This window comes from Colossoma macropomum, unplaced genomic scaffold (genome assembly GCF_904425465.1).
Source record: "Colossoma macropomum unplaced genomic scaffold, Colossoma_macropomum, whole genome shotgun sequence".
NCBI lineage: Eukaryota > Metazoa > Chordata > Actinopteri > Characiformes > Serrasalmidae > Colossoma > Colossoma macropomum.
The window spans coordinates 15,136,013-15,147,165 of NW_023494796.1; the positions used below are offsets into that span (position 1 = coordinate 15,136,013).

Here is an 11,153-nt window from a genome sequence, read left to right on the forward strand (position 1 = left end):
TCCAAGAAGGCCGAATACTCCGACCTGTTGTTTGGTGCATAAGCACACACAACAGTCAGAGTTTTCCTCTCTGCGATTTTAATACGCATTGAGGCGACCCTCTCGTCCACTGGGACAAACTCCAACTGCACTGCCGCCAGCCGGGGACTCGTGAGTATCCCCACACCCGCCCGGCACCTCTCACCTTGTGCAACCCCGGAGTAGGAGAGGGACCAACCCCTATCCAGGAGTTGGTTCCAGAGCCGATACTGTGGGTGGAGGTGAGCCCAACTATATCTAGTTGGTACCTCTCAACCTCCCGCACAAGCTCCGGTTCCTTCCCTCCCAGTGAGGTTACGTTCCACGTACCAAGAGCCAGTTTCTGCCGCAGGGGCCTAGGCCACCAAGGGCCCCCCTGCAATCTCCCACTGCCTGTACGGCACTGCACCACTCCCCCATGCTGGACCTTGCGGGTGGTGGGCCCACATGGTCCCCCCACGTTGCCTCTTCGGGCTGAGCCCGGCCGGGTTACGTGGGCTGCCCGGCCACCAGGCGCTCGCCGAGGGACGCTACCCCCAGGCCTGGCTCCAGGGGTAGGTCCCGGTGACCCTCTCCCGGGCAGGGTACACGATGTTTTGCGTCCGTTTTTCATGGAGGTTTTTGCATTTAATTCTCTATTTAGTATTCGGAGGCATTGTCTTTTTTAAGGCAGAAAAACCCAAATTTATTAGCAAATAAATAAACAGTTATTTATAATTTATGGTAAATTGCAACAAACTGCACCCTTTTGCACATGGCCAGCAAAGCTAAAAGAGCCTCAGAAAAAAATAGTGAGTGTGGGAACACTTTAACTGGACGATAAGAAAAATGCTAAGTGTAAAATTTGAGATAAGCGGCTGGTATAACAGGTTTGATGAAGCATCTCGAATATGTATGTATAGTGATCCTTATCCAAGTATCGTCATGCATCCAATCTACACTGCCCTCATATATCCGCTTTAGGCAGGATTATGAGCTTTTTTTCCTCCTTTTCATTTCTAAATAAACAGTTTTACAGCCGAATTGACAGCACAAATACAAGACCTGATTATTGTGAAATTACAATCAGAAGTTTTAAAGAACAGGTTTTGGCACTGTTGGTACAGTACAGGAGCTGCTCTTCAACCACTTACTTCAACCAACAAGATCATAATGTTTTAGTAAAGTATTATTTTAAATTACTTTTGAAAGCTAGAGAAAGTCGGAGCGCACTATTTGACTAGATCTCTGTGGAGTTTACACTTACAGCAGGTCAGAAGGGTTCTTATTTTGATGCACTGTCTGTTTTTGAAGGTGAAATGGAGTATTCACGTACTCATTAGGAAATATCAACGACTATTCAAAGTCTGTAAAATGCTGCTCGGACAAGCCTTATTTCTGTGTATCTCTGTACCTTGATGGGAGGCTGCTGAGAGTGGCAGAAATGATTGATCCGCTTCTGCAAGGTCAGCCGCGTCTCTGTTAACACGACACACTGTGGGGAGAAAATAAACACGCACTCCTAATCATGACATGCACAGCGCCAGTCCTGAGAGGGTTCATGCAGCATCTGAAACAGTCTGAGGTAAGAAAAAAAGGGAATAACGTTTCTCTCACATTTTCCTACATAAGCTCCTCATGACCTTCTTTACATTTGTATATGTACCTGTTACCTGTTTATTACCTTGTACTGACACACATTTTATCAAAATCATTTAGTAAACATAGACATACCAAGTGGTGATGTGCTGATCTGATACACTGGATCGGTACTGACCATATTAAACAGACTGAGTATCAATGTGAATGATCCACTTTTGATACTGTTTTTTAAACATAGTGGCTCTAAAGAATTCTCACTTTATTTTTTTTATTAATGGAACTGAATGCTGTACATACAGCTAACAATTATGAATGATCAAACTGCTTGTTTAAAACCCCCCGCACTCACAAATATTGGTTTTAACTGGCTAACTCCTCTTGGATGGCTTATTATGACTGTACAGACCGATACTTGTACCAAATGTGTTAACATTACGCAGAATTTGCATTTTTTTCTGATGAAAACACAGGCTTTCTCAGTACATCTGGTGTATAAATAGCAGTTTAGTTTTGTACATCACAACTGAGCTTGAACCTATCAGGGTCAAATAGCCTGCGCTGCTAATGCCAGGTACACCAGATACACCTGTATCGGCCACTACCCTAAATTCCGGTGACAGCATCACAGAGTCAGTATAGTGAGAGAAAAACTTGGACAGGTGCAACCTTCCTACAAAATGCACCTGTATTATTGATCAACAGCCAAAAATGGCCAATGAGAACAGCTACACAGTAAATGTAGCTAAGTAAGTGACAACTCAGAGTCTGTGTGTGTGGTATGCGTGTGTGTGTGTGTGTGTGTGTGTGTGTGTGTACTGAGAGCCTACCTGGTAATTAAGCAGAAAGCTGAGATCAGTGCTGTCGTCGAGGGCAACAGTTGACACACTGACCTGAACATAGGGGTTTAATTCAGCCACCCGGGAGTGGACAGCCTCCACCCTGAGTGATAGAGAAAGAGAGAGAGAGAAAGAAGGAAAGAAAGAAAGAAATGTATTGTTAGGGTCAGATAGGTTCAAACAGTGCTACAAAGTGACTAGTTCTGGTGACAATTTTTTGCAGCAGAACATTTTTTGAGATATTTAAATAGTACAATAAAAAATGAAAAACATATATACAATATACAAAAATTCAATACTGTTCAGGTTCAGGTGTATTAGATAGCAGTAGGAAGTTTTACGTGGCAGCTGTGCAAAATATAAAAAAGAGCAGGTACAAGTGTACATGTGCAATTAGTTAGATAGTAATTACACAGTGCCAAAGAGTTCACGGGGAAAGCCTGTACACACTGCAACAAACTCAGCAACACTCTCAAGCAGTTATTTCCAGTCATACAACACCAGGCTCCCAACTCCAACACATTCTCAAAACTAATAGCTACACTGATGCAGACACTGACACTAAGTTTGTAGCTTTCAGTTCAATTAACCCACACAAATGTGTTTTATCAGTATGTTATGGCCATGACATTTTACTGAAGGGCGGGATATTCTGTAATGTAATGTTTCGTCAAAAATGCTAATGCTGCTAGTACCGAAATAATGCGAATAGTTGCTATTAGTTTCTATACATAATTAGCAATGTTGCCAGATCCAAAAGGAAAAACATAACCATCACTATCCATCTGTTGTAAACATGCTTAGTTGCATCTTAAAGCAGTGCTGCAGTAGTCTGTGGAGTGAGAGTTTCTGGAAAATTCTCTTATGATGATATAACTTGAAAGACCTTTTTTAAAAAATTGCTTTTGGGTGGACTTTGGAGGCAGGTTGTTTTGATTTTGTTTGGTGACCAAGGTAAGAGTTACACTAATGCTAGCTTGTATTCGTTAGCCTACAGATCAGTAGCTAAACTAGCAGTCAGGATTGATTGACAGCACAGGGACTTTAATGGTTCTATCATCTATTAGCGTAATGCCGCTGGATGTTGTAGTGAGAAAACAATATTTAAAAAATACACAAAAACAATACAAAATCATGGATTCTGTCAGACCAATGAGGCCAATTCTTTAGATCAGCTAAGAGGCCAGCTTACAGCAAGTCAGTGTGTGAAAGATCTGCTCTTTACCTTTTCTTCTGGCTGTGAACGTCCTCCTCTCGAATAAAGAAGTTAGTGCCCAGATCCCAAACTTCACACTGCCTGCTGTCATGCAACGTGACTGCCTGCACCCACACAGAACACATAATCACACACATGAAAAACAGAGCTTTCAAAAACACTGCAGTCATAAGAGATTTAGAGGGAAAGCTTATACTCCTTTACTTTTACATGTAGGTCAGTTCCTAAGTTCCTCTTTTACAAGAGACAAATACTTAATGCGTGTAATACAAAACACACACACACACACACACACACACACACACACACACACACACACACTCTTTAAAGTCGCTCTACTGTGCTGGTCACCACAGTTGTGTTCAAACAGTTTGAGTGGCAGCAGATCAACAGTGTAAATGTCAGCCCTGTGGAACTATTTTCTACAAGGTGCATTAGACAAGCGATTTGTAATCTCTGATCATGTCGAGTATCAAGGAGAACTTCGGCACTAAAGGTTTGACAGCACTTGAATACATGACATCCGACTTGATATCCACAGAACACAGCAAATCAGACGCAGAAAGGAATGACACTATTTGTAGTTACAGAATTTGAAATGATAATTCAAATTAATTTCTAATTAATTTCTAATTCTCTGCAAACAAATGAACATTGTAACTAAAAAATTAATGGAATTCATTGCCTTGGATGACCAACCGTTCTCTGTTGTCAAAGACGCTGAACTTCACAATACACTCAATAGACTGCATACTATAATCATTTTAGTAAGATTATTATTGGTAAACCCTTTTTTATTAACGGCCAGCTTTTTCAGTTTTCTATTTTGGTTTTCATCCAAGTGCATCCTGAATTTCAGTTGCTGCCAATTTTAGTTTTGGCCAATCTTTTTCACTGTGGTGCATCATTAATTACAACCTCCAAAGGATGGCTGCAAAGAAACAGCAGTGTCCCTTAACCCCTTGAAACTGTGGGCTTATTACTCAGTTATTAATGCTAAAATGTATTATTAATTAATTATTACAAATTATTTGCTAACTAGATGAATAAGTTATGTAGTTACAAAGGACAGATGTTGTATTGTATTGTTTTGCACTTGTGTTCCTGTGTTGCACCCTGGTCCTGGAGGAATGTTGTTTCGTTTCCCTGTGTGTGTTCACTATACTTGTACATAGCTGAAATCACAATAAAGCCTCTTGAACTTGAACTGAGCACCTTTAGGGTTAGAGAGGTAAACTAACAGTCACATATTGGAAAAGCAAGTCGATCTAATGAGAAATGGAGTAACACAAAATCATCTTCCTACCTTCACTCCAGCCAGGACGATGTTCTTCGCTGAAAGAAGACAAACATTTCATTTAGTTTGCGTCTCGGCACACAAGAAATCTGTGTAGGTGATCTACTAATGCAGGACCTTTCTAGCATTAACTTACTACAGGATCACTCACCTATTTCCACTCCCAGCGCTCCCATTCCACTCAAAAACACAGAGGACTGGGCCATCTGATGCATGGCACGGTCTCCAAGGACGTACCGCTGCCGACTACACAGAGAAGCACTGTTACTTTTCAAGTTAAATAACAAAAAATACCTGGAAAGCTTTTTTACTACAAAAATCCATGTAGTTATCCTTTGGCTATGTTTTGCAATGCTCAGCTTCTTGTTCATGTTCAATGACAGCGAGTGATAGTGGTGCTGGGTGATACATCGTCTATACCATTATATCGAGATATTTACATGGTGTGATACTGCTTTTCAGTTTTAGTAATATTTGACAGATAACAAGAACTATTTAACGACATAATGCAGATAAAATAGCAGTGTTACTGTTCTGTTTTTTGATTTTTATTCTATTTTGTGCACTTTATTTGTGATATTCAGGACAGGCAGACACAAAAATGCAGCTTTTTCTGCTATTAATTTTAAACGATCTTTTCAATTAATAATAATTTCTGAATGTTGCTGTTGCATTTTTTTGACATGTAAAGACCCTGATATAACAAAGCCAAACAATTCAGAGATTTTTATATAGTTTGTCACAGTCTACCTTTTTGAACAAGAAAACACGAACAAAAATATATATTTTGCACGTCACTCAAGCGTTATTGTTGCACAGATAATACAGTAAGTGCTTACTGATCTGAACTGCACTCTGAAAGAGCTCATATTCTACAGAAATCTCCACACCCAACAAACTGGGAATTTTGATTTCCAGCAGAAACACGCTCTGTGAGTAATACTCTCTTATTGCCTAACTAGTCTAGCGTGCACACCTTCAGGCCAAAAAGAAAATTCTGTTTAAAAAAAAAAAAATTTAAGTATGGGAAGCTGTTTGTGTTAGGTAGTGTAATCTTAATGTTCCCTTTGGTGTCATTTTAAGAGAATAAACCACAACAAAGTGGTCTAATAAAAAATGAGCTGTCAGGTTTCTATTAGACATGCTATCAGGACAGTGATCAGAAGTATGGATTCATTTTTGTTACTGTGCCTTTAAGACTTATACATGTAAATGACCTCTGTTCTGATTAGCTGTCCTGTAATGTGCCTCATTCAAAAAGCGGTCCAGACTGAGACACTCCTTAGAACTTCAGTATGAGCAGAGCTGAACTGCTGTAGGCTGAATTGGTGGATATATCTAAAAGTATTGATTTTCGCGACATCACAAAAAAGGGAATTCAAAATGGGCTGTTTTTGCGGCTTAGTTTCCACTTATGGACTGTATGAACTAAGGAGTGAATGGTACATCTCCACAATACATCACACTCTATGGGCCCTTCAAGTGCTGATCAGTGCTGATATCACAACAAGGAGATAAGATTTCATCATTCCCAAAGGAGCACCATCACAAACATTTACATGTGGGACTACTGTTTTCCTGATTACCTGTACAATGAATCGTCTATCTCCATGGAGTCGGCCATGTTGGGGTGGGGAGAAGGGACGACTTACTGTTCTTCCTGTGGACTCTGCAGAAACAGAGAATGAGTGTTCCCTGAGAAATGAACAGGAACAAAATGAAAGGCCGACATTATATTGGATATTAGACTCGGCCTCAGATGCTCCGTTTCCATGTGGGCATATCTTTTGCACACAAAGCTGACCACAATTCTTGGGATTTTGTCAGCTGCAGTCCGTTTGGCTACCCACACTTTTGTGTATACTCACGCGCAGCTTTTTATCATTTAGACAGGAAACAAGTTTTGTTTTTCCAGCTAAATTGTAGTCAGCAGCAGTGAACAGCTGCCAGCACTGCACACTGTGATAGAAAATGAGCCTTTCAGAAAAAGATATTTTCACAATCGTCTTCCCCTACACACAGTCCCCTGTGACTGGTCATCTGGCATGTCAGTCAAATTAGCATCTTCTTGACAGGCTAAGTAGTTCTTGACTACATTACTGACAACAAAAAGTAGCACATAGTACCAAAAATGTATTTTTGATTAGATACTTTTCGAGTCAAGTAATTCCAAGGCTAGTATACTGATATAAATACGTCTAAGTGTCTTTGTGTCTGTGAAAAAGGGGAATTCTTTACAATATCTACGGTAAAAACTCAGCAAAACATGGACATTAAAAAGTAATATTTGAAAGTCTTTACTAAACGGCCACATAAACTGACTGTTTAGGGAAATAACTCTTCCATTATAGAGCGTTCACTACTGTGAGTGTTGAGAAACAAATGGAGAGGAGGAAGGAAAAGCAGTCAGTGTTCTAGACATTACTGTTAATGATAATACTCTTTGTCTGTTGTACTGTTTTATATTCAGTTTACTACCTAAAGAAAACACTCAGTATCGATATTGTCATTTGAGGATCAAATCCTAAACAGAAACAACAGGATTGGACCGGTATTTCAGTATCAATCTGCACACGTCAGACTTATTATTAAATTAATTATTATTTGTAAGTTAGAGTCATTGAATGATAACTAACAATGGCAGCCTTTGGACCTTATTAAATAAATTGTTTGGCGAAAAATCAAATACAAAATTTTCACTATACCCCAAAATGCAGTAAATCAGCCAAGACATGTTTAGTACTTGACGTTTAGTCTTAATTTTACACTGGAGCTACGAGTTTAATGTAGCTAACAAGCTTATATGCACAAGTCAGCATCGTCAAAAACTGCCTAGCCTTGCATACCACCTTCAAACCATGCTAACCCCTTAAAATGGTCAGAGCCCGCCAGGCCCAAAGTTTTACTACACACGTCTACAACTTAAGAATAACTCAACCATTTTGCACTGAAGTCCCTGTAGTTACTGAATAATAAGTCTTTGTGTGTAATAGGCCTGTGATTTTTAGGGGTTAATAAATGTAAAACATGCGTGTTTATGTGGTTTCTCACACTGTATGACATATGAATGTCTGCAGAAGTGGACAAGAGTTACGCAGTTTTCACGAAGATTCTGACATTCACCAATGTGTTTTCTTATTTGGGGTAAGAACAGAACCTACACACACTCAAGAGCACAAAAGTGTGAACAGTTCTGCGGTTTAAGAACACAACCTGTGTCTGATGTAGACTTTTCCTTAAGACCTTTCTCAAGTACAAATTTAGGAAAAAACTGTGGAAGCTGTTGGTGAATATAGTCCATGGTTTTATCTATCCAACATACGTCTGTCCATTTTTAACATGACTTGGTTGATCATTTGATGACATTTGGTATTAAGGTGAAAAATCTGTAAATTGAATTTATCGCCAAACTATCACTTTACAAAGCTCGACAGTGTTATAGCTGGTTATAACCTATGGCAGCCCTTCATCAGACTGTTAAATCCCTTCGGCATGGTTGCTTTTGCCGAGGGTTTTTTTTTTTACTTTCACTTTTCCCTCAGATTTGTGGTTCGTTTTGTGAGAAGTTGTACCTGAACCACAAATCTACAGGTGAACCAGAGAAACCAGCAAAAACAAGAAGAAAAGTCAGGGAAATAAAAAACTAGTCAAAGCCAGTCTGTCAAGTTAGCTGAAGCAACTTGGCACTTACTTTTAGCAATGACAACAGCTTTCAGATTTAGACCTGAGACTTCATTTTACCTCTGTGTAATAAAATTGTTCACATGTCAACAGATTTATTCAGAGTGGTTTGGTGTGAAATGCTTTGTTCTAGAGAAACTCACATCACATCACATCATCTAAACCGCTTATCCTTCTGGGTTGCAGTGGGGTGCTGGAGCCTATCCCCTGGACGGGTCGCCAGTCCATCGCAGGGCAGACAGACAGACATACACACTCACACCTAGGGGCAATTTTAGCGTGTCCAATTGGCCTGACTGCATGTCTTTGGACTGTGGGAGGAAACCGGAGTACCCGGAGGAAACCCACGCAGACACGGGGAGAACAGGCAAACTCCACACAGAAAGGACCCTGGTCACCCGGCCGGGAATCTAACCCAGGCCATTCTCACTGTGAGGCGACAGCGCTACCCACTGTGCCACCGTGCCACCCCTAAAGAAACTCAGCGAGTCAGAATTGCTCACAGTGATGGTGATGGGAACCAGACGTCTGGAGAGTTTAATTCCTCTAAAAGATCTCTCACAGAAAGTTATTACATGACATGGTTATAAATATACTGGCTGATGTTTGTTTTATGGTAGTTTTGTGATAAAGCTTCGTATTTTAATCAATTTATTTTAATCTATTTATGGTGGAGGGATACATGAAGGGTGTTTTAAGGCAAAAAACTTTTTTTTTCAAATTTTCCACTATTTTACCATTATCAAAGTTTCATATAAAAACTCAGAAGACACATCTAGGTTCACTGGTGGTTTTGGACAGTGAATAATCTGGCTACATCTGCATCGTGACCCCTGGTTTCAATAATCACCACTGTGAAAAAAAATAAAGTCAGTATGTTTCTCTACAAACCATTTTACATCCAAACACTCTCAATGACTCTGTTTATATATCAACCACTGAATTATTTATACAGGCATTTTGAGAAATCGGTGAAAGTCCCCTTTAAAGAAAGTCGAGCAGCTTTTTCTGCAGGGGCCATGACTAAGAGACGAGGCTGGAGTTGGCTTCCACCTTAAATGGTGCAGAGTTGCATGTAAGTGCTGCACCATTTAAGGTGAGACGGGAAAATTCGGACATGAAGCTGATTTCAGCTTCGTGTTTGAGGCACTTATTGTTAAGCACAACAATGAACACTTTCAAGACGTGAGACATGATGAAAATCAGTCAGTAGTAGCAGTAATTGGGGTTATCCCTCACACTGACATTCAATGGGTGGCTAAATCTCTTCAGCGTTTAACTCCACATTTAAGCAGTTAAATATCATTTAAATGACACTCACAGATATTTGTGGAAACAAACTCGTTGTTCTGAACTGATTAAAGCTTTAAACCTGTGAAATCTAAGCTATATTTGAGCAATTTAACGTCGCAGTTTTAATCACTGAGCTCCCACTAGCTTAGCGGCTAATCACTCCGACTCGAAGGCTGCATCTCAAATAGCTCCTCGCTCCCTACATAGTGCACTACGTAGAACATGAAATGGCCTAACGGCTACGCCTAAATAGTGCACTACACGTTGAGGAGCGCGCCGTTCGGGACACAGCCGGACTCCGCTTACTCACAGTACCCGGCCCGAGCTCTTCAACACTGACAGGGAAAAACACGATCAGGTTAATGTATATCTCAGCGTGGCCGCTCTCTCCCTGCTGTTGCTGGTGTCGGTACACAGGTAATACAGGTTTACTGACATCAAAAGCGCAAATTAAAAACAAAAAGGCGAAAAGAGTTCAGAGTTACATACCTGTCAGTGTGAGTGAGGGGCCGAGAGCAACTTCTTCTTCTGCGGCCTGTTGGTTTGGCACGCTCCGGCTTCAGCGCTCCACAGCGCCACCTATAGGACTCTGAAGTGTGTGTGTGTGTGTGTGTGTGTGTGTGTGTGTGTGTGTGTGTACCAAAAACAGTCATTTTCCAGCCCCCCCTTTATCCCTTAGAATTAAACATGCTGTTTGTGTTGCTGTGCCTTTAAGACTGATGTATGTAAATTAGCTCAGTGTCTCATTTACTCATATCAGTCTTAGAGGCACAGTAAAATGAATGGCCTGTTACTGTGCCTCTAATACTGATATGTAATCAGAACTGAGTTCATTTACTCATTTACATATATTGGTCTTAAAGGCAAGGTAACATTAACAGGCTGCTTATGTTACTGTGCCACAAGACTGATTATATGTAAATGAGCTCAGTTCTGATTGGCTGCATTGTATTATGCCTCATTCAAAAAGCAGTCCATGCCGAAACACCTTATAATGTCAGTGTGAATGGGTGGTGGGTAACTGCTGTAGGTGGGTATATTTAAATACATTGTGAATTTAATACAGACTGTTTTTGCAGTTAACAGTGTCAGACTATGTTATATCAGACTATGTTATTTCAAAAACGGTGAGGAAAATTCAGTTTTCCATGATATGGGCTCTTTAAAGGAGGAATCCCATGCCCTACAGTGAAATAGCACATAGCAACCTGAATATGATCATCTGTGGTTC

The 11,153-nt window shown here is 40.4% G+C and overlaps 1 protein-coding gene across 2 annotated transcripts in view; it reads right to left on the reverse strand.

Moving 5' to 3' along the window:
- The window catches only part of uba6 (ubiquitin like modifier activating enzyme 6), a 42,988-nt gene extending 32,498 nt beyond the window's left edge, over positions 1 to 10,490 (reverse strand). Inside the window, exons 1-7 of one of the 2 annotated variants that reach the window (XM_036582909.1) lie at positions 10,412 to 10,490; positions 6,535 to 6,617; positions 5,100 to 5,194; positions 4,958 to 4,986; positions 3,661 to 3,755; positions 2,427 to 2,538; positions 1,412 to 1,492 (exon numbers count right to left, since the gene is read on the reverse strand). In XM_036582909.1, coding sequence (XP_036438802.1) covers positions 1,412 to 1,492; positions 2,427 to 2,538; positions 3,661 to 3,755; positions 4,958 to 4,986; positions 5,100 to 5,194; positions 6,535 to 6,572 — 450 coding nt within the window. In that variant the 5' untranslated portion in view covers positions 6,573 to 6,617; positions 10,412 to 10,490. Of the gene's footprint in view, positions 1 to 1,411; positions 1,493 to 2,426; positions 2,539 to 3,660; positions 3,756 to 4,957; positions 4,987 to 5,099; positions 5,195 to 6,534; positions 6,644 to 10,411 lie in introns of both variants that reach the window. The other variant, XM_036582910.1, reaches the window with a different exon arrangement.
- Positions 10,491 to 11,153: the final 663 nt, after the last annotated feature.